This window comes from Colossoma macropomum, unplaced genomic scaffold, assembly GCF_904425465.1.
Source record: "Colossoma macropomum unplaced genomic scaffold, Colossoma_macropomum, whole genome shotgun sequence".
Lineage (NCBI taxonomy): Eukaryota > Metazoa > Chordata > Actinopteri > Characiformes > Serrasalmidae > Colossoma > Colossoma macropomum.
The window spans coordinates 33090578-33114214 of NW_023494790.1; the positions used below are offsets into that span (position 1 = coordinate 33090578).

A 23637-nucleotide genomic window follows, 5' to 3' on the forward strand; every position below is an offset into this window, starting at 1 on the left:
TAGCAGTGAGGTGAGGTAAGGATTCACCCTCCTTTGCCTTTTCTTGGGCTAAATTATAAGTATGATCCTCCATTTGTCAAAATTTGCATTCTTAAACTTCTCACAACACGAAATGGTTAGCCAGCACTGGCAGCAACCACTGATTCTTCTTCTTTCTATGCCTTCCAACCGGTGCTATAGCGCCACCAAACACAAGCTGCCGCTTCAACTTCTAGAGCCAGTGGTTTTGTCTGTTCTGGGCTACTGTAGAAACACAGTGGCACAATATAGCGGCCTCTGGTGGACCCGTTCCCTATGTGAATATGAAGCGCTCATTCTAAGCTAACAAAATACAACAAGATTCATATTATATGATTATACACTAATGAAAACATGGTTTTGTATCCTATATTCCGTTTCTGCTAATAGCGCTACCTAAATCTTACACACTGCAGCTTTAATGTACAGGAAAGGAAGGATAATGACGCTTATTTATAATATGATTATACACTAATGAAAACATTGTTTTGTATACTATATTCCATTTCTGCTAATAGCACTACCTAAATCTTACACACTGCAGCTCTAATGTACAGGAAAGGAAGGATAATGAACAGTGGTTAAGGTTAGATCAAAGTCCAGTGCTATGATTTGTCATAGCTGCTGTTTTGACAGAAAGTGCCCAGAAGGTTACACATGTATGAAAGCTGGGAGGAACCCAAACTACGGCTACACCAGCTACGACTCCTTCGGCTGGGCCTTTCTTGCCCTCTTTAGGCTCATGACTCAGGACTACTGGGAGAACCTCTTTCAGCTGGTGGGTAAATCATTTGAAACAATGAATCTGTCAGTTTTCTTTTTTTGTAAGACTAATTCTGCATGTGAAGATGTAAATCACTTTATTTTGTGCTTACAGATGTGTTATAGAATACAACGATTTGATACGAAGATTTTGATATTTCGTGAAAGACTACTTTCATGTTCATTTAACATGTAAAAGACTTGCGGTCATCTGGCAATTACTAGTCAGTTTAAGCAGTTATTAACCAGTGCTGTTCTTAGCTCTGACGTTATTGTGGCTCTGTTGGCGTAACCTCCTCATTCCCCACGCCTTTTCTTAGACTCTGCGTGCTGCTGGGAAGACCTACATGATCTTCTTTGTGGTGGTCATATTCCTGGGATCCTTCTATCTCATCAACCTGATCCTGGCTGTAGTTGCCATGGCATATGATGAACAGAACGAGGCCACACTGGCTGAGGCCCGGGAGAAAGAGGAAGAGTTTCAGAGACTGATGGAGCAACTCAGGAACCAAGAGCAACAGGTCAGGTGACTACAATGCCAGAGGTCAGAGGTAGGGCTGGGAATCGTTTAAAATATTTTGATACTTTTTTATTTTGATTTTTATTTTGAATTCAGTACCAAAACGAAATATATAAACTGTACTTCATTTTTAGTTGCGATAAGGAAGACATGTAGACGCTCATTTATTAATCTGATAAACACAACCACTACAGTCTTGCAATGGAGGAAAAAAACTCTACAGTCAGTTTGCTTACCTAATCCAAGGAGCTTACACGCTAAAAAGGGCCTTATTAGCCTACGTGGTTATTGCTCTGTGACATTTACCCCCTCCAAATGACATCCTTGACTTTTTTGCTCGTTTTACTTTTTTAATTACTGCACAAGGGGCTGTTGTCATCTAACTTTAACTTAAGCCCAAATTTAAACCTCTACCCATGGTTTTCGAGTGTTACCTTGTGCCTTGGAACTGAGTTAGAAGGGGTAATGGTTGAAATCTTCCCCTATGAAATGGGACCCTCAAATAAAAAAGCACATTACTTCATTTACAGGCTACTAGCGGTGCTCTGTGGATGACCCTGCCAGTCTGCAGTAATAGCAGAGGAGGGTAAAGTTCATTTAGCTAGCTAGCTACCAAGCGACCAAGCACGCTACTAGCGATTTTTTATGCTTGTTATGAAGAAAAGGTCCATAATGCATTGAAACGACATTGAAGATAAGTATAATACATTGGTTATCGTAATTTTTTAACAGAGAAAATACTCCGATTTGTGGGTTTCTTTGGTCGCTGTCTTTGGTCTTTGGTCTTCATTTGAAGTGTGCCTATGAAAAACCTCCGTTTGGAGGGCCATATAGCCATAACACTTCACCCTACCCCTCGATTTCAACAACAGTCGGGACATCCTGTCCCCTAGGTGTGAACGCACAAAACAGAAGGGTTAGGGCTACGTGGTAGGAACAAGAGGGGAAATGGGATTGGGCCTTACTTTTACTACATAACTTGTACCTCTGCCACCATGTGACATAGTTGTACATGCTGTCTCTTCGCTGTCTGTGCATCAGTGAGCCAGTCTTCTAATAATCTTTTACGGGATTGCAGAATATAAAAACAGGCACCAATACTTTTTAAACTTTTCAGTGCTCTGTAGTACGAAGATGTTGGTGCCTTTTGCAGAGAGAATAACTACGCAGTGTGAAGTTTGTATATGCACTATATACACTATATGTCCAAAGGTTTGTAGACACCAGCCCATACAGCATTTCTTAAAATCAAGGCTTTTATTACAAACTTTTTCCATCTTTGCTGCAGTAACAGCCTCTAGTCTTCTGGAAAGGTTTTACACTAGGTGTTGGAACATTGCTGTGAGGATTTGATTGAGCACTAGTGAGGTCAGGTACTGATGTTGGATGGTCAGTTCTGGATCACGCCAACTCATACCAGAGTCACTGGATGGAGCTCCATCACTCCAGAGCACACAGTTCCACTGTTCCACAGCCCAACGCTGGGGGGTTTATACCCCTCTTACCCATGCTTGGCAACAGGCGTGGTGACCTGAGGCTCATGAGCAGCTGCTCCAGAGCCTCCCGTTTTATTGACTGATGGTTTAGATGGTTTAGATTATACAAGCTGTATGTGTCTAGTTCAACACCTGTGCCAGGAGGATCTAGATAATGTTGGACATCTTTATTGTAAGTCGATCGCTCTGTCAAACTAAAGAGTTGTCATTGGCTCATTTTTGCTTGTTTTCAGTTGCAAGCTGGTAGTAAGGCATCTTTGGCCAGTCAGACAACTCAAAGCCAGGGGTCAGAAATGGCTGACGATGGGGACGATGTCATAAAGGACTGTAATGGCAGGGTCATCCCACGTCTGATCGTCAGAGCTCCTTCTATGAAAGCGGTAAAGCTTGGCTTTTGTTACCTGCATCTAGTGTGTGATTAACTAGAAGTTCAGCTTTAATAATCTTAGTAATGATTTTTGGGACATTTTTATTTTATTATTTTGGGAAATTATTTTCCGTAATTTTTTACAAGTTTGAAAGGCAACAAGACCAACAAGATCAATACGAGATAAACGTACAGAGGGCAAACTTTTTAAAAATGCGATACTTTGGCTATGCAGATAGCATTAAATATTGGCACCAAGTAAAGAAAATAAATGAATATAGCTTAAAAGGTGTTGCCTCTACATGGCACCTGCAACCCACTGATTTGATTTGATTTCCTACTGACATTGCTACTGTTTATTTGTATTGAAGAATTTCTGACATCAGGATGGTTCAGTGCATTTGTGAAATTAATGTAATGCTCCCAGCTTTATTCATATTGTCAGTGAAGTAAAGTAAGTTTCTGGTACTGAGAATTTAGGATTATTCTGTATTTCTTCCGTCATATTTGCACTTTTTCACATATTTTTCACTTGGGTTACAAAATAACAAGAAAGCCCTGTGTGTAGATTTATGGATAGAAAAAGATAACAGAACACAGATTAATATATGAACATTATGTTGTAATTTAAACTAAGCAGCGTATAAAAATGTCTTTTTAATTTGGTTAAATGTATATATCAGCCCAGTATTACAAGAAAAATCTGCCTGCATCCAAATGTTGCACAGTTCCGCAGACAAATGTTACAAATTACACATGCCCTTTTTCTGTCTTACTGGTCATACTGTAGTCTATAATCCAGTAATGTTTAATTTGTAACAGTGTGCTATTCATTGATGATTGGATGCTGTAGTTAATTTCTAAAGAGCGATGTTTGTCCTTAGATGTGTGGTTTTATATGGTCTGCTTTTTATAGCAAAGATTCTAAAAAAAACATTACCTGATAAATTGTTCTTGATTTTGTATAACAAGGTCTTGTAATTTGCAAGAGCAGGGTTTTCTTATGAGTGGAAACAAATTAGTTTTCATAATTGCAATATATTTTAGCAGCTTTGGGCTAATAACTAGAAGAGCTAGATCAGTAGATAGATAGACATACTTTATTGAGCTCCAGGGGGAAATTTGGACGCTAGAAGACACTGTATTTAACTCACTTTTTGCTTTATAGTTGGCAGAATGTTGGCCAACCAGGAGTAAAAACTGTTAACTCTACTGCATTATTAGCACTATTTATACATAGTTTTTCTCTCTAGCCAGCACCAGAAGAGGAAATGATGGACGATAAGTCCATGTCTTCGAAACATAGCATGATGTACCTGGAGCAGCCCGGACTGTCCAAAAAAGCAGCCAGCCAGCTCAGTGTGCTGACCACAGCTATGGAAGGTACCATTTCAGAGAAAAAAGTATCAGACTTAGACATTTCTGCTGCTGTTTTCATCATGGCTGGGCAATGTGACAATATATATCGTTATCGTGATACGTTAGGTCTCAAAACAAATCTGTTTAACTGGATTTAGGGCGAAATATTGAATAAACATCACTGTGTTCACAGTTTTTGATAGTATTTTTAAAATGTAGGTTCTTTTTTTCTCTGTTCCAACAGATCAGATGTCTGAAAAAATAATATTGTGACACAATATATGTTTTCCATATCACCCACCTCTAGTTTACACACAGTATTTCTACTTATACCACAGCTCATATTTGTGCCCTTAAGCAGCAGATTAAAGCTGTTTTTTTATAATGATCACACATCACAGACGAGTTCTCGTTCATTAGTAGCACTGTTAGTGTTATTTTGGAGTGCAGTACACCTTCAAGTAAAGTTCTCTTTTCCACCACTGAGTGGCGCTGCTGTTAACATCCCTTCATGGTTGAGATGAATGCACACAGCACACACTGAGCCATTTGCGTGACTGTCTTATTTAGCGTGTGTGTTTGCATGCGTGAGATGTGTGAAGTCCCAGTGGTTAGATTTGAAATTCGTTGGGCTTAGGCAGTCAGAAGAGTGGGCCTGCGCTCTAATTTGAAGTGTAATTGCAGAGATTAGTGTGCTCTGGTTAATACTCCGCCCCGCTAGTGAGTGCGTATTGTCTGGAGGTCAGCACACAGGAGCCGAGGTCAAGCATATTGTATGTGGAGAAAGCCCTGTTGACATACCCTGAGTGGTGATAAGCTTCAGGCTATTTCAGCGCCGAGGGGCTGAGTTTAGACACTGCTAAGACTTTTATTCTGTCCTGTTGTTGCCTACTGTGTATCGTAACTAGGGTAGGACTTCATTTACAGGGGTGGAAATTACTTACAGTATTGTGCAAAAGTCAGAGACCACATTTATTTATTTAATTGCCATACAAAATGGCCATTAAGTATGAGTTATTCATTTTTCAGTGTCAGGAAAAACAAGTAGAAAACATATTTAGCAGAAAATTGCACAAAAGCCTCAACCGCTAAATGTGCTTAATGTCCAGTGTTGACTGGAAATTAGATAAGTGAAGGGTAGTCTCTGACTTTTGCACAGACATTTGTACTTTATTCAATGGCTAAATACATGTTTTGTTGATTTTGTAATTATAATTTAACATTTCACCGTCCTTCCCATATGGAAAAAATATATGGACATGTATTTTTGTATGTTTAAAATACATGTTAAACATACTGCAATCCATGCTGAACTACATTCCAAATCTGTTAGCTTTCTGAAAACTACACACGATTGAAAAAAATTATAAAACAAATACAAATAAATACAAAAAACAAATACATTTTTTGGGTGTTTTCATACATTGTAAAAATGTATTTGAGTACATTTGGAATATATTTTTTCCCTTATGGGTTTACAGGGAACCAACTTAAAATGGCAGTTTCTGCTTATTTTAGCCCAGAGTTTCTATTTATTTGCTGAATTTTACATAGAAAAAAAATGTGCCCAACTGTTAAATTATGCAGATAACAGTAATTTTGCATAAAAATTGCGATTCTTGCCGAGGAAGTGTTAATTTGTAAGTAAAATCTCATCTGACCAAGGGTGCCAAAACATTTTTTGCATAAGACTGTTTGTTAATTTGTCTTTGTGCAGTACTGCCCAGAAGACACTGCGAAACGCACCACTGCATCACACACCACCAGAACAGAATACCTCAAACATTTACTTTTTACTTGAAGAATAGATACATTCTGACTCTCCATTTTTTGTCGTTTTTGACATAATTTGAAAATGCCTGTTGACCTTTACATTGTGTGTAAATTTCATGATGAATGGACCAAAGGAAATGGCCGAAAATAACTAGGGGCGGGGGTCTGGTTCCATTAACTAACATTAAAAGTAAAGTATGTTTTTTCCTTTTGGAGATACGAGGTTTTCTTCCAACAACAGCGATATATCACATGTATTTTGGTGGGTTGTTTGTTGTGAATGATACAGTTTCTCCCTGTCTTTCCTCAGAGCTGGAGGAGGCCCAGAGGCCTTGTCCTCCAGGCTGGTATAAGTTTGCTGATATCTTCTTGAAGTGGGACTGTTGTGCACCCTGGATGTTCTTCAAGAAATGGGTTCATTTTGTGGTAATGGATCCTTTCGTGGACCTGGGCATCACCATTTGCATTGTGCTGAATACGCTATTCATGGCTATGGAACACTACCCCATGAGTCATGACTTTGAGCATGTGCTCACTGTCGGGAACTTGGTAGGTATACTATTTTTTGTTGTCACGGTGCAATGTGAAAGAGCCATCAGTATTCCAACCTATTAATGCCCATATTTGTTTAATATGTTCTTTGAGGTTTTAGTTTTGGTCTCTTATCCTATGAAATGCAGGATTTTAGTCACGTGTCTTCTGATTTTTAACAAAACAATAGGAAATCCAAATTTGTTATTTATCCAAGATAAAACTGCACAACTTTTCATCACTTTCATTACAAGTTCTGTTGCATTTTTTGTTATCATACTAAATCTAGATACATTCAAAGACATGAATGGGTTTAGACCCTAACATATTTAGAAGTTTATTGTTTTAAACAAAATGTTTTATCATAAAAACAGAAAACAGGCAAAAGTGACAATTACAAGTTGAGTCTGTTTTAAAAGTCCCACCTCTTTAATAAGAAAGCAAAACCAAGGAATAGAAATCTACACAAAGCTGTCAGTTCAGAAATGGTAATAGACAGTGTAAGTATAGTATTATATAATAAAATAGATATATAATATATTTATTTATAAATATAAAATATAGATTTATAAATATATAATAAAACAGAGCATGAAACGAACTGACTACCACAACTAATTAAGTTGTTCTTCATTATTTCTTAGCAATTAATATAGTAAAAATTACCACAGGCTGCATACATTTGTTTACCTACTGAAGCTTTCTCATTTGTGGCATGAACTTGGCTTTGTGTTCAGTATAGCGGCTAAAATATACTATAAAAACACATCGCTAGATAAAGATTTTATAAAAATTGCCTCATGAAGTCACTTCCAAGTCCTCGCTGCTGTCTAGTTGAGCTAAAATCCTGTCTGCCTGCTTTGTCTCCATATCTAATAAACTGAATACTTTGGAATTATGCAAGTCTCATCTTCATATGGGAATTTATCATAAAATAGGATGTATAAGTATGTGAAACTTTCTGTTACAAATCAAAAACTGGAATATTTTCATTAAAAAACAAAATAACTAGCTGGCTAAAATAATCTGCGTTGAATATCGCTGCATTTTCTGTCCTGAGAGAATTTTGCTTGCACTGCTAAATGTTTTCTAACTGATTTTGTGTCATCAGGTGTTCACTGGCATCTTCACAGCTGAAATGGTGTTTAAGCTCATTGCCTTGGACCCATACTACTACTTCCAAGTGGGCTGGAACATCTTCGACAGCATCATCGTCACTCTCAGTCTAGTGGAGTTGGGGCTGGCTAATGTGCAGGGTCTGTCTGTCCTCAGGTCCTTCCGTTTGGTAAGCCTGAACCAGAACCCTGTTATATCAGAAAAATGCTTAATGTCTTTAACCAACACGATATACATAATGTTTAGAAAACAGAAATTAAATTTTTATTTCCGTCTGCTCTGTTTCTACCTTTTGTTGGTTATTGATGTGTGTATATTATGCACATGTATCCGTATTAGTGTTATTTTTTGCTCTGTTTTTGTGTCCCCTGCTGGTTGTGCTGGAGATAGCTGCGTGTCTTCAAGCTGGCCAAATCCTGGCCCACACTCAACATGCTGATCAAGATCATCGGCAACTCAGTCGGAGCTCTTGGGAACCTGACCCTGGTGCTGGCGATCATCGTCTTCATCTTTGCCGTGGTGGGCATGCAGCTGTTCGGCAAGAGCTACAAGGACTGTGTGTGTAAGATCGCACAGGACTGTGAGCTGCCCCGCTGGCACATGAACGACTTCTTTCACTCCTTCCTCATCGTCTTCCGCATCCTGTGTGGAGAGTGGATCGAGACCATGTGGGACTGCATGGAGGTGGCCGGTGCGGGGATGTGCCTGGTGGTCTTTCTGATGGTCATGGTCATAGGAAACCTGGTGGTGAGTGCACTGGCAATGGTAAATAGCTTTAAGGTGTGGAGGGGAAAAAATGGAGCATTAAAGGCAGGTATTAGTAGTAATACATCACTGCTTAATTAACATTACCGACGCTTTCAGTAAATATCACGATATGATGTATTAATGTATATATTTTTCATATGCATTTGACATATTATTCTGGATGTCCCTTCACTTTTAAGAAGAATCACTAAATAAGAATCATACTAAATCTAGATACATACTAATTCTGAAGTGAAGCTAAAATATTTTTATTGGGCTAAATAGTAAAAACAGAAATTAACAAAATACAGACAGGCTATTCTCAATGCTAGGCTAACAGCTAACTCCAAGAGACTGGCTTTTCCTTCCACTCTCTTTACCTGTCCATTAACTCATCAACTCATTACAATCTGATGTCTGCTTCTTTGACAATAAACTGGACTAGCTTACCTAGGCTGCGGCTTGCTACCTGTGAAGGTGAGGAAATCAGCATTTGTGTCATATTATCTGCATTTATTTGCATATCGGTATAACAGTAATGACAAAACTAATACTTTAAAAAGAAGTTCAACCGGTGTATCACCCACTACTAGGCATTAGAGCAAATGTGCCAAATACCCCTATGTGGAAACAGCAGTTCCAGCTTTTTATATGATTGCACACTGTAGTAATGTCATAACTGAGGACTTGTCTTCTCTTACATCTTTAGGTGCGAGTGTTAAGATGTGTAAGGATAGCAACAAAGCCCTAGAAACTCAAATGCATGTCCTCTCCTGTGAAGCTGTAAATCTGTTTAACTGCTTTGAAAGTCCACCAGATCTGTAAAAGGATGTAGAGCAATGTACAGTCTAACCAGCCGTCCAACCCGTGGGAACAGCTGACTAGCGTACTGTTGTTGCTGTTCAAGTGACATGCGCCCTCTCCTCGGTGTGGTAAAATTCCTATCATCAATAGCCCACACATCTATCACAATGCTTTTCTATGACTTTCACAATTGACTCTTTGGATTCTACAAGAGTAAAGCAGTGTTCACACTGGTGGCAACAAAGACCCCAAACGTACATTTTAAACTGATAGTTTTATGATTCAAGAGAAGGGCAGCAAACAATGGATCCATTAAAAATGAATAGCATGCACAAAAACTTCTCAAGTGATCACAACATGATCTCTACTCTTCCCACAAAGACATTCTTTTTAACAACTGGTGGACAGACTTTGGACGAAGTTGGACAAGCCTAACAGAACACTAGCAAAAATCCTATTCAGCCTACGGAGAAATTTTAGCACAGTTTTTGTCAAACATTTTCTGAATTGTTCATTTCAATATTTGCTGTGTATGCAAGTGTGAGGTCTATTCACTGTACTGAGCACTTTACATATTCACACAAATGTGTCATCATGGTTGACTGATTGCCATTGTCACTCTGTTAGACTTGTAACAGTCCTTGGTTTTCACTGGTTAATCTGAATTCTTCTGTCTTATGACCAAGTCTCTTCTCTTCTTTATTTAATAGTTGCTATTTTATATTTATTGTCAGTTCTTCATTTGTTATTCATATTGCTCTTATGTTATTCTTTTGCTATCCGGTGTCAACCAGAGGATGGGTTCCCCTTTTGAGTCTTGGTTCCTCTCAAAGTTTCTTCCTCTTGCTCTTAGGGAGTTTTTTTCTTGCCACTGTCACCCTTGACCTGCTCACTGGGGACCTGGTCTCAGATTTCTGTAAAGCTGTGACAGCACTCATTGTAAAAAGTGCTGTACAGATGAATTTTAGTTTAATTTAATTTGATTGAAAGGTCACTTGTAGTTTTTAATTGTGATAATGGCAAATTTGTTTCCAGCCTGTCTGGCTTTGATGAGCTTGGATAGGTCATCTGCTCCCGGATGTGTTTGGTAGATTCCTAAGAGATTTGACCTTAGAGCACATTTGACCACAGACAGGGAGAGAGAGAACGTGTTCATGCTGAGTGGTGAGTTGGTGAGACGGAAGCAACCCTGCTGACTTCACGTGTAATGTTACAGAACAAGTACATACAGATGAGTTGTTAGCAGCTGAGCGCATTGCGGCCTTGACCAAAAGCATTTCCTGTCGGGATATACATAGAGAGGAAAGGAAATGGCCTATCTTAGCGAGCTAACAAAAGCATTGCCCACCAGTGCGAGCCAGCACATACACACGCCTCATCTGGCCCCCCCCATCTCCACTTCTTCAGGAGAAACAGCACAGTGGGCCTAAGCACTGTTTCTACAGCGCCGACTTCTATTTAAGTTGTATGACTTGAGCCAGCAAACAGTGGTTCTGACCTTGGCTAAGCGTTAAGCCCCAGCTCAAGTGAGCGTCTTGGCACGCAGGGAACAAACATAGACAGCTGAGAAGCACAGCAGCAGAGGCTGCAGATCCAATGTGTGGCGGCTCCTCACTCCGCGCAGCATGGCACATCAGCAAAATCCTCTAATTGACAGGCAGCAGAACGCTCAGGCGGAGTCCAGATACCGACGCAGGGTGGAAGGTGTGGTGGATTGGTCATTGAAATGGCATGGGTCACAAACAGCATATCATTCCTTTCTCTCTCTTCTACACTGATTAGGGAGGTTGGATAATATCATGTGGACTCAAATGTCAGTGGCTCCATTTGTCTTGTCATTTTGACATGCTGTGTGAATGTAGTGCATCTGGTGTAGCTTTAAAATATTTCAGAAGCAGCTCTTGTTAGCAGAGTTAACCTGCTGTGTGTTGTCCACCACCATCCCACTTTAGTTTTATCACCTTTGTATAGGTAATATGGATTATTACAGTGATTTAAAGGGGGATTTAATCGATTTTTCAATGTTGCTACATGATTAATTTAGTATTTGACATGGTTTAGGCCAAAACCTTACGGAAGAACCATCATAAAAGAACACCTCAGACATCAAGCAGAGCATTCATAATCAATTTCATGTAGTAGCTTTCTGTGAGGGAGCTTTTAGAGGTGGACGTCTGGTTCCTGTCACCACCATTGTGAACAATTCTGACTCTGTAAGTTTCTCTAGAATAGAGCATTTCACACCAAGCCACTTTGAATGACTTTGTTTACATCTTAACCATTTTATTATCAAATTTTGAAAAAAAAACCCTTACAGACTAAGGCTTATTATTAGTCAACTAATAGGACTTCAGTGCACACTAATGGAGCTTTTCTTAGGTTATAGAAGTTTGTAATAAAACTTGGGGCCTGCCGGTGGGCCCATGGCTTGGTAAGGGGTTAAGTATCCATTAAGTATCGATATTCATTTAAGGTAAAACCACTTTCTCGTGACTGTAGTTTATGTAATTCTGAGCTAAATCCAAAAAGCTTAAAGTAAATATAATTAATTAGCTTCAGTTAGCAACACGTTCCAAATTAATTATTAGTTAAGCAGTATATTTCAAAGATTGATGTTGTCTCAACTTTTGACAGTTTAATAGCTTAGGAGTTTCTTTACTAAAGCATCTAACGTTACAGAAACATTTTGCTGGTGTATATTGAGAAAGGGAGCCAGTGCTTGGTTAAGGTTGAGTGCTAAATCTGTGTTGAAATTAGTTCCTGCCTGATAAATCTGGTTCAGTTTCAACTTTCACTTATTGTTAGCATCATGAAGCTCAGCTGCAGAAGTGCAGGACTGAAGTATGAGCACAAACTCACATACTTAAGGTAGGGTGGAAGTCATGGCTGAACTTCTCTTTTAAATTATTTTGAATTGCGTCAGTATTGCAGCTTGGCATCGTTGAGTTTGAGTTAAAGGTGGAACGATTCTGGAGAACGGTAACAGTAAAACAAATGCAACCCTCCCTTCAGTGCTCTATTAGAAGCTCCGTCCCCCAAATTAATGGACGCGCATTGCCAAGGCGAATGATACTGGGCTAGCTAACTTGTTTTTTCAGGGCCATATAACCCTTTGCAAACATTGACCTTCCAGTGACATTAGCTGTTAAATTAATTCAGTAATTAATAATTGTATTCAGTTGTTACACAATCTTTGACTAAATTTGGATTGAGGTCCAAATTTGAATAATTCTGATATAAATTGTGTAAACTATAATTCAGTTTTTTTTAAGTATCTATACAGAGGCTTTTAATTTAAAACTAATATTTACTCAGCAGAAACTTATTAGAGAGATGATAATGCTGTTTGAGCTCTTCAGAAGTGAAGCTTTGTTTAATCTCTTGTGGGCTTTTCTGGGAGGGAGCTGTAGAGGTGAGCCATACTGTTTTTTACTTTGGGTTGGAACTTTATAGTTTCTCTTTATTCTCTTTCATATTCTGTCCTTGTTTTTCCATCATCTTTTGTATCTGTCAGCTCTTTTTCCTCATGCCTCACAAACATAGAGGCCCTATAGCTGCCTCCCCCAGACTGCTGTAACCATGATCTATATCTTAAGCAAGGAAATAGGAACCCAGAAGTGGGCTAACTGGCTTTAGACACTAAAGATAGCCACTCTCCAACAGACCTGCAGACAACATCATATTTATTGACTCCTTGTCATTACAGACACGACATAAACCTAATACCTGTTATGTATACCAGTCACACCATTAATGATTGAAAAAGATTAGCTTTCATTGCTGTGGGGCCAGTGAGGTCTGTCCAGTTCGTGAAACATTGCTGAAGTGTGGTTGAGGCATTGCAGTGAGTAAAAAACTTTATCCTCATTAACCAAGAAGAGAAATCTAGATTTGAACTATACTGAAGGATAAGTTCACACAACTTAATATAACAAAAACATTGCCCTAAAAAAATTGGTGAGCAAACCAGCTATGTGCTTTAGTTCAGTCTACCTAAAGATACTAAATACAGCATGTAAGAATAACTAAAAGTGTTTGTGTTAGATTAACGTAAATGCATGTTTGTGCAACTCATAAATCCTAATTTTTTTAATTTAACTTTTTGAGTTGGTCAAACCTAAAATCCCAATTTTATTATATATTTAAATAGGTATTTACATAACTTTTTTTGATAAAGTAATATTGACTACTTTGCCAAACGCTGATGGGTTAACCTTTAGTGTGAATGAGATCTCACACCAGCACATGCCCACACTCAGCACCTTCAGTCAACAACACAAGGCCAGGTGGCCAATCAAAATATATACACTATAAAAAAATTGTCAGTTCAAGGTAAAAAATGAATTAGTTTTGTTCAACTCAAAAAGTTTTTTAGGTTGAACTGATGAACGATTGTTTACGGTGTATGAAAGTGTAAAAAAATTTTCATGTGGTTACAAGAAAATTAACCAGTTTTATTGAACCTAAATAAATACTTTGAATGAACGATTCTTCAGATCACGTATCAGGCTCCAGTCTTCGTGGGCCAAAACATTGCAGACTTCAGCACACTGATTCACCTGATTCAGCTCATCAGCTAATTAGCAAGGGAAAACACGGAGCAGTCTGAGTTGAATAAAAGTATTCCAGTTGCTTGTTACCACAAGTGATTTTTAAGACAAGCCATTTTTATAGTGTAAAACAAAACACACAGTATGTAAATAGTTGAAGCCAGGAGCTAATGGAAAAAAAATGTTACCCAACAAGATCATGTAACAAAACACACTGTATTTCACTTAAGCACCACACACTGAAAAAAATGGCTAATCAGATCAACCTGTTTTAACAAGCAGTTGAACTACTTTTATACAAATTAAAAAGAAATTCATTGATAAAAAGAATCATTAATTTAAACTGTTTATTTAGGTTGAATAAAACTAGTAAATTTACTTGTTAATGAGGTCATTTTTTAGGTTGAATTGATGAGCCAGTTTTTACAGTGCAGCATACTGAGTTTTACACATTTGATGAGTAACATTAATGAGCGAGAATCGATTAAAACCAACAGCAGTGCAGTTTCATTTTTTGCAGTTGGTGGTTTCAAAAGTGCAAATTAAATTGCAGCAAGTTAATTCAATTCAAAAATGCCTTTTGAATATACAAAATCATCAAAGGTTTTCCTTAACTTGAAAATAGTTGAGTAATGTTTGGGTAACATTCAGTTTTATGTGTGACAGACTTAATTTAGTTGAGTTAAAACAAAATATGGGAGCTTGAGCTTTTACTTTTGAGTAAACTTTGCTTTTTTTGTATTATTCTCCCTCTTTCAGGTGCTGAACCTGTTCCTTGCTTTGCTGCTCAGCTCGTTCAGTGGGGACAATCTCGCAGCAGGTGACGACGACGGTGAGATGAACAATCTTCAGATCGCCATCGGCCGCATCACTAGGGGCATAGACTGGGTCAAGGCCTTCGTTCTTGGCCTTGTCCACCGAATCCTGGGCAGAAAACCTGCTGACGATGACGGGGGAGGAGGACAAGGAGGTGATGGGGACAAAAAGGATGCTCTTGCCTTAAACCACCTTGATGGAGGGAAGATGGCAGACGGTTTGACCAACTGTCTGGAGTCTCCAACGCTGAACGTGCCCATTGCCAAGGGGGAGTCTGATGTTGAAGATGATGAAGAGTCAGAGGATTCGTCAGATGAGGGGAACAAGAGTGAAAAGAAGGTGTTCAGCTATACTGGTTCTCTCTGTTTCCTTTGCTTTGCAATACCTTTGCAGCATTGTATTAGTGTCTCACACGGTCTCTCTCTCTTGTTGGGTCAGGGTGTTCTCAATGATGAAGACTCTTCAGTGTGCAGCACAGTGGACTACAGGCCTCCAGAGCCCCCACCTGAGGAAGAAGAGGAAGAGGAGCCAGAGCCTGATGATCCAGAGGCCTGTTTTACTGAAAGTGAGTGTCTTATCCAAGCATGCCAGTCCAACACTATGACATGCAGAAATCCAGGGAACATCACAGTTTGTCTACAAAAAGTTCTCCAAAGACTTTGTTGATCATTTCTTGCCTCCCTGTCCTTCATGGTAGACTGCATAAGGCGATGTCCATGTCTAAATGTGGACATCACGCAGGGAAGAGGAAAGAGTTGGTGGAATCTGCGCAGAGCCTGCTACACCATTGTGGAGCACGACTACTTTGAGACCTTCATCATCTTCATGATTCTCCTCAGCAGTGGAGCACTGGTGTGTCCTCTTTCAGAACTAAAGAAATCAGCCCATACATAATGAACTTCTCCAGCCCTGTGCAGTGATATTTGCTACATACCTTCTAAAAGAAGCAGCACTTTTTTCTTTAGAAGCACCATTTAGGATTTTTTTTACAGTTTTTTTGTACCTGAATAACCGTTGTTGTTTCCTCAGGCCTTTGAGGACATTTATATTGAGCGCCGAAGGGTGATCAAGATCATCTTGGAGTATGCCGACAAAGTCTTCACATATGTTTTCATAGTAGAGATGTTGCTGAAGTGGGTTGCATATGGCTTTAAGACTTACTTCACCAATGCCTGGTGTTGGCTGGACTTTCTTATTGTTGATGTGAGTTCATCATTCCTTTTTAACACAGTAGTCTGTGCTTCTCAGTGGTCCTCTTGTTTACATTTATTTGTTTTATTATTAGTTATTTATTATTTATTATTATTATGTCTTTTCTATGTTCTTTTTCAGGTTTCACTCATCAGTTTAACAGCCAATCTGTTGGGCTATTCTGAGCTGGGACCAATCAAATCACTCAGAACTCTCAGGGCTCTTCGACCTCTACGTGCCCTGTCCAGATTTGAGGGAATGAGGGTGAGAACCTCTCAGTGTATTATACTAACACTAATAGTACTACTACTAATAATAATACATTCCATACCAGATAAAGTTCAGTAACAGTAATGTTCTCACATTCACACAAATGTTTTTTTTTAAAGTATGTACTGAGTTTGACTGCTTCATAAAAGCTGTAGTAGGCCTCGTTCACACTGCCAGCCCAAATCCAATTTTTGGCATATCCAGATTGTATGCAGATTGGTTTTTGATAGTCTGGACAGCAAAAAACTGAGGGTGGTTTGAAATGCGATTCCAATTGGATTTACAGATGCTCTCAGTCTGGACACTCTGGCGGCTTTCAGAGTGTCTTTTGCTTTATTCACAATGTCAATGTCAAATCTAGAGTGACGGAAGCAATTGTTTGGAGGGTGAGATGCATCTCCATCTCTCCGGCATCTGTGTTGGAAATCCACATCACCATAGCTGTGTAGTTACTGATGCCTACGTCTTTACCACAGCAACCCATAGAGATAGGCTGGTGATGTCTGTCACTGTTATCTCAAATGATCTGATTTGAGAAACAAATCCAATATATCTGCAGTCTGAACTTAGAGTTCCACAGTTCAGAAGCATAAAAGTAAAAGAGGCCTCTCCATGTTTTCTGTATTTTATGGAAGTGTTTGCAAAAGGCCAGTATCTGCAGAGTGGAAATCAAGGATTAGAAATGTACAATTTGTACATCTGTTTGGCTGACTGTACCACGCTCAGTGTTTGTTGTTCCCTTTCATACAGGTGGTAGTGAACGCGTTGGTGGGTGCCATTCCTTCCATCATGAACGTGCTGCTTGTGTGTCTAATCTTCTGGCTCATCTTCAGCATCATGGGGGTCAATCTGTTTGCTGGAAAGTTCTACCGCTGCATTAACACCACCACAAATGAGCTTTTCCCCATCGAGGAAGTGAACAACAAGAGCGACTGCATGGAATTAATGTACACTAATGAGGTGCGCTGGGTCAATGTCAAGGTCAACTACGACAATGTGGGACTGGGCTACCTCTCCCTGCTGCAAGTAGTGAGTTTTCCCATGTTTTGTTCAAGTCTATTGAAATACAGTAATTACATAGTATGTATTTTAGAATGGAAACTAAATACAGCTTTCAGATTATTTCAGAAGTGTTTGTCTTATAAATGTTATGCAATCATTGTTTTAATCTGCCCCTAGAAAAATATTGTTAAAAAGTATACAAATTGCAAGGTATAAATGTCATGTCTTGTCTTTTTTGTTTGCTTCAGAGGATATAAGGTAATGCTGCACATTGACCTCATTAGTGTATAGCTTTTTGGTAGGCCAACACTCATAGATGCTATTCTGATCATAGGCTACATTCAAAGGCTGGATGGACATCATGTATGCTGCAGTGGATTCCAGAGAGGTACTCTTTTGTCCTTTGAGTGCATTTCAGAATTTGTTTATGAATTAGAAACATACCACAGCATGACTATTTTATGAGACTTGGGGTTTCTGTTTCTTGCAGGTAGAGGAGCAGCCATCATATGAGATTAACCTCTACATGTACCTGTACTTTGTCATCTTCATCATATTTGGCTCCTTCTTCACTCTCAACCTCTTCATTGGTGTCATCATTGACAACTTCAATCAGCAAAAACAAAAGATGAGCATCACTTCTTTCTAAATTAAAGGCCCAGGGAACATAAAATATTACAATGTTTGTATGATACTAAACTTGAGAGTTATATTAAACATTCATCAAAGCTTGAATGAAAAATATATAAAACATGGCTTAAAAACCACTGATCAGACCTGAGAACTGTGTGGGTGTGGCTAATGAGCAGCTTGATTGACAACTCTCTGTCCAACACTCCTAGCCTGCTCCACCCCCATACAAAACTAAAATTATTATCCAGCTTTTATGTGACAGTAACTGGATGTAAAAAGTTACAGACGTGCAGACAGACGGACAGACGAGCGAACAAACAAATGGACAAACAAAGCAACACGCAAAGTAATGCACGAACAGATGTGCATATGGATGGATGGATGAAGCAGCATGTGAATGAAGGAGCGGACGAACAAACAATGTTGGTGTATGGATAAACAAATGAACGGACAACAGGCAGCTACAGACAGGTGGTCTAGCTCGCTAGCTTTTGGTTATGCTGGGTTAGCTTTAGTTCGCTAAGTTTCTCTGACTCTGAAACTGTTTTGTGTGGGCAGGACAAGAGACTTCAGCCTTGTGATTGGTCAGGGAGATGCTTACAGAAGCCAAGAACCCAAGATTAGGACTGCCCACTTTAATGGAAAGAAGAAAAATATGATGAAATGTATCAGTCATTTATTCGGTTTACTCTTTGGCAAGAACAAGATTAAACTAATTAGATAGAAAACACAGATTTATGTTCCCGGGGTCTTTAATATCCTTTTTGTTTTGCTTTTTGTCTAAAAAGGACTGACTGACTTTTAACACAAAGAATAATTGTTTATTTATCATTTGTTCTGCACTTTGGAGGAGAAGATCTCTTCATGACAGAGGAACAGAAAAAGTATTACAATGCCATGAAGAAGCTGGGTTCCAAGAAGCCCGTCAAACCCATACCGCGCCCTTCTGTAAGTAGAAACCAGTACATTGTACTTTCTTCTGTTCTCATTTGATCTCCATTCTCTTCTCTGACTTAAGCAGTAACAGAACAATTTTATTGACAGCACTGTGTTTAAGTACATCTCTTTTGTGATGGCTCCATGATGGTGTTTTTCTTTCAGAATATGATCCAGGGCATGGTGTTTGATCTCATCACCCAACAGTTCTTTGATATCTTCATTATGATACTCATTTGCCTCAACATGGTGACCATGATGGTGGAGACAGATGACCAGAGTAAAGAGAAAGAGGATGTCCTTTACCAGATCAATCTAATTTTCATTGTTGTATTCACTGGGGAGTGTGTGCTCAAGATGTTTGCGCTCAGACAATACTTCTTCACTGTCGGATGGAATGTCTTTGATTTCATTGTTGTCATCCTTTCTATAGCTGGTAAGTTCCGAGGAGTTGGCATTTTGACAAAAGTTCAGAGTGAGACAGTGTAGAGCTTGAATGAACTATACTCAATGGCCCAATCCTATTTCACCCCTCACTACAGACTGGCAGTGTTTTATTTGAGGGTTGCCCCATTTCCTAGTGGAAGATTTTAACCACTACCACTTGTAACTCAGTTCCAAGGGGCAAGGTGACACTGAAAAACAAGGGGTAGGGGTAAAAATAAGAAATGGGACTGGGCCAGTGTGTTGGACTGCTCTCAGTTCATATGCTTATATTACAGTGCTGTTCCATTTGTTGCTGATACACTTAGGCTGCATTCTCATATTGGTTTTATCTCTTCTCACCCAAGGTCTCATGCTGTCGGACATAATCGAGAAGTACTTTGTGTCCCCCACTCTGTTCCGTGTCATCCGCTTGGCTAGGATCGGTCGTGTGCTCCGTCTCATCAGAGGGGCGAAAGGCATTAGGACGCTTTTATTTGCCCTGATGATGTCACTTCCCGCCCTTTTCAATATCGGCCTACTCCTTTTCCTGATCATGTTCATCTTCTCCATTTTTGGAATGTCTAATTTTGCCTATGTGAAAAAGGAAGCTGGCATTGATGACAATTTTAACTTTGAGACCTTTGGAAATAGCATCATCTGCCTGTTTGAGATCACTACTTCAGCTGGTTGGGACGGGCTTCTGCTCCCCATGCTCAACAGCGGTCCTCCTGACTGTGACCCCAACGTCGAAAACCCTGGATCAGATGTGAGGGGAAACTGTGGGAATCCAGGCATGGGTATCATGTTCTTCTGCAGTTACATCATCATGTCCTTCTTAGTGGTGGTGAACATGTACATTGCCATCATCCTGGAGAACTTCAACGTGGCCCAAGAGGAGAGTAGCGACCCGCTGTGTGAGGAAGACTTTGAGATGTTTGACGAGACTTGGGAAAAGTTTGATGTCGAAGGCACGCAATTTCTGGACTACGACCGCGTGTTCGACTTTGTCGATGCGCTGCAGGAACCTTTGCGTATTCCCAAACCCAACAAACTCAGACTGGTCAACATGGATCTGCCTGTTGTAACGGGAAACAAAATCCACTGCCTGGACATTCTGCTGGCGGTCACTCAACAGGTCCTGGGTGACACCACTGAGATGGCAGCCATGAGGGTGAGCATCGAGGCCAAGTTCAAGATGAACAACCCCAGTCCCGCCTCCTTTGAGCCCATCACCACCACTTTGAAGAGGAAGGAGGAAGAGCGGGCAGCCACAGTGATACAGAGATCGTACCGCAAACATCTTCTCAAACGCTCCATACGCCATGCCAGCTTCATGCGCCGCTCCAGGAGGAAGAAGGTGAGGCGGCAGGAGGACGAGGAACCGCCAGAAACGGAGGGCCTAATAGCGCGCAAGATGAACGCCCTTTACGGCAGCAACCCAGAGTTGGCTATGGTCCTGGAGCTTCAGGCCAGGCCTATGCGATCCAACCCCACCTCATCAGGGCTTGCGGTGCCAGTGATCTACCGCCGGCCACAAGGCCGAATGATGGTGGTCCCGGTAGAGGTCACAAATGAGGTAGTTCTCCGTTCTGCTCCCACAGCTACACGGGACCTCTCAAGCTCAGAGGTGGCAGCACTGAGGGAATCAATAGTATAGTGGGCAGACACTGCTCAGTTGTCAGTTCCATTTAAGAGGAAAGTAAAGAAGTGTTCAAATGGAGCATCACCTGCACAAACATAACAACCCTGATGCTCCAAAAAGCACTGTGTTTGATGGGATTGCACATTACTGTTAAGGAGTTGCTGAGGTTTAAAAACAATGAAACAGTGTTCTTTGGTGTCTGGGATTGACGTTTTATCACTTTTTCAACATCTGTTTTTGGAGCAGATTGGTCTTCTCATTTGTTGCCCTATTCCTTGCTCAAAACTCAAACTGTTTTCCTTTGGCAGTCTTTGGATTCACCAGACCAGTGCTTTCCTTTATCCCTCTGTTAAGATTCACAGGATTTTTTGTACGTCTAGGATCATCTTCCAAAGACACACTTTTTTCGATACTAACGAAAGTTTATCATTATTTTTGCCCAAATTCCCTACCAAAGTTTTCTTCTTCACTTTTAAGCTGCTGTAACTAGTCTCTTCAATTTGTCTTGAGGCCTCACTTTCCTTTGCACTATTTATAAATCCCCAGTTTGTGGCCTGCCAGTTTACAGCAGGGAGATGAGTCAAGCAGACACTGATCAATTTCACGGGAGGCACGGAGTCACATTGGGCAGTATGTGCAACTACGTAAGGCATACATAAACAGTACATTACGCCTACCTAGAGCGTTTAATAGGAGAGGTATGGCCTTATTAGTGCTGTTTTAGTTCACAGTTGGTAGTAGTACTCGTCTTTCATTGCATGTAGTCATACTTTTTATGTATGCTTCATGAAGTTGCACTTCATGTGCACTGTGACCAAATTTATGTCAAATGTCCAGGTTATCTATGTACTTACAGAGGTTTATAGCAACACAATAAATGTAAATACATTGCCAATCATGCTTGCTAGACTTTTGCCTACAAACTAAATTTATAACAAAATTAAAGCACCCTTAATGTGAAGTTATCATGAAAAATGTTTCATCAAGCCTATTGTTTGCCCAATATTATATCAGGTATCTATCACATATAATAAATAAATAATAAATAATCACTGCAATAAGATGGGTTAGGGTAATCTCAGTATCTTTTTCTTAAACCGCCTCAAATTATCTTATATTATTTGTGGACTGAGACTGTGATGTTATTTTGCAATGTTTACAGTTTTCAAAACTGTGTACAGTTTTCATCTGTAGTGCATTCTTTATATAAAAGTGATGTTATAATATTCTGTTTAATTCACTGCCTGCTGCCCACGTTATAAATCATAAAGGAGCAGATAGCTTGCACGTGAATTTGAATGTTGTAGACATGGCTGAAAGGTTTAACTTATTGACACTGTCAAATAGTATTTTCCGTAATGCTGTATTTGAAGGCCGCCTACATGGGGACTTCATAACACATGCATACAGTTTAAATAACATATAAAGCAACACTTGAATATTTATAAACAGCTTATGCTGGAGATCACAAGATGACAAACATTTTCATGAAGTGAATGATAATGCATTGACCTAAAGGGCCTTAATTAAAGTGTTAGGAGTGTTATAAGTGTTATAACACTGTTATGAAGGATCATTTCCAAATAATGGAACTTATAAGGTAAAGGCCTAGGTAAGAATGCTGTGTATCAGTTCTCTGTATTTCTACTTGAGTTTAAGTACAAAAATACAGTTAAGGAGACCTTTTCAAAATAACTAAAAAAAAAAAACTCAAAATAACTGTAATAACTCACAGTTTGTTTACTTTTGATGCTCTAGTACTTTTCAAAGGAAGTCATTTTCTACTTTTGTACTTTTGGTAGAAATACAGACAGGAATCTTTTACTGGAGTAATATTGTATTTTATATTTAAGAGTATTTCTGTTTTTACTCAAGGACACGATTTTCATACATTTGAGGAAAGATGTATGAAAATTATTACTTCCATAGACCTGATATGTGGTGTTCTGTAATATATCTTTTGTTAAAACTGAAAGTAGTGTTACTGAGGTGAGTCAAAAACAAGGTTTACCTTCACGTTTAGGTCTCAAATGATCCCATAATCAACATTATACTGTTAAAGATATGATGAAAACAGTAATTAATTCACTCACACCCTTAGAAGACACCTCCTTCTCCAAGTTCTTCACCGAGTTCTCTTTGAATTCTCTTTCGATCATCCGCTCAGGGAAGGGGTCTGAAGCACACCCACATTACAAAGTGTTCATGCACACATTGTGTGCAGTTACACATTTCCACCAGAGGGGTCTCCAAAATCCCTAAAATATACATAGTGCAGCTTTGACTAGCCCTCTGCTTTATAAGTTCCATTAATTGAGAATGATTCTTCGTAACAGTGTTATAAATGCAACACATGTCTGTCACTGTAGTTTAAGGCCTCTTTTATTAATACGTCATTTACTTCATAAAACATCTTGTAATAACTGGTAGAAGCTATTTATTGATATTCTAGTATTGCTTTGTATATCATATTCAGTGCTTATACATGCATTATGAAGTGCCTACGTAGGTGGCCTTTAAATACAGTGTTACTGCATTTTCATATATTTTGTTTTATGTTCCTTTTGTAATGCATTGGTTTGAGTTCTTTGAGATCTTAAGTCTTAACGTAATGAAACGTCTTACTCCTCTGAAAATGTGTAAATTAATAAATGAAGCACTTTCGAGAGTTTTCTTTA

At 39.3% G+C, this 23637-nt stretch overlaps 1 protein-coding gene across 9 annotated transcripts in view; it reads left to right on the top strand.

Annotated features, from left to right (window-relative positions):
• scn4aa (sodium channel, voltage-gated, type IV, alpha, a) overlaps nucleotides 1–23637 on the top strand; it is a 46704-nt gene extending 23067 nt beyond the window's left edge. For 5 of the 9 annotated variants that reach the window (XM_036573130.1, XM_036573132.1, XM_036573133.1 and 2 more), the window contains 17 exons: nucleotides 655–796; nucleotides 1101–1301; nucleotides 3030–3176; nucleotides 4417–4546; nucleotides 6606–6844; nucleotides 7938–8111; nucleotides 8333–8689; nucleotides 14803–15424; nucleotides 15557–15711; nucleotides 15889–16062; nucleotides 16192–16314; nucleotides 17071–17349; nucleotides 17657–17710; nucleotides 17813–17950; nucleotides 18799–18903; nucleotides 19057–19327; nucleotides 19683–23637. In XM_036573130.1, the coding sequence (XP_036429023.1) occupies nucleotides 655–796; nucleotides 1101–1301; nucleotides 3030–3176; nucleotides 4417–4546; nucleotides 6606–6844; nucleotides 7938–8111; nucleotides 8333–8689; nucleotides 14803–15424; nucleotides 15557–15711; nucleotides 15889–16062; nucleotides 16192–16314; nucleotides 17071–17349; nucleotides 17657–17710; nucleotides 17813–17950; nucleotides 18799–18903; nucleotides 19057–19327; nucleotides 19683–20974 (4603 nt within the window). In that variant the 3' untranslated portion in view covers nucleotides 20975–23637. Of the gene's footprint in view, nucleotides 1–654; nucleotides 797–1100; nucleotides 1307–3029; nucleotides 3177–4416; nucleotides 4547–6605; nucleotides 6845–7937; nucleotides 8112–8332; nucleotides 8690–14802; nucleotides 15425–15556; nucleotides 15712–15888; nucleotides 16063–16191; nucleotides 16315–17070; nucleotides 17350–17656; nucleotides 17711–17812; nucleotides 17951–18798; nucleotides 18904–19056; nucleotides 19328–19682 lie in introns of those variants that run through there. The other 4 variants (XM_036573136.1, XM_036573137.1, XM_036573138.1 and 1 more) reach the window with 4 other exon arrangements.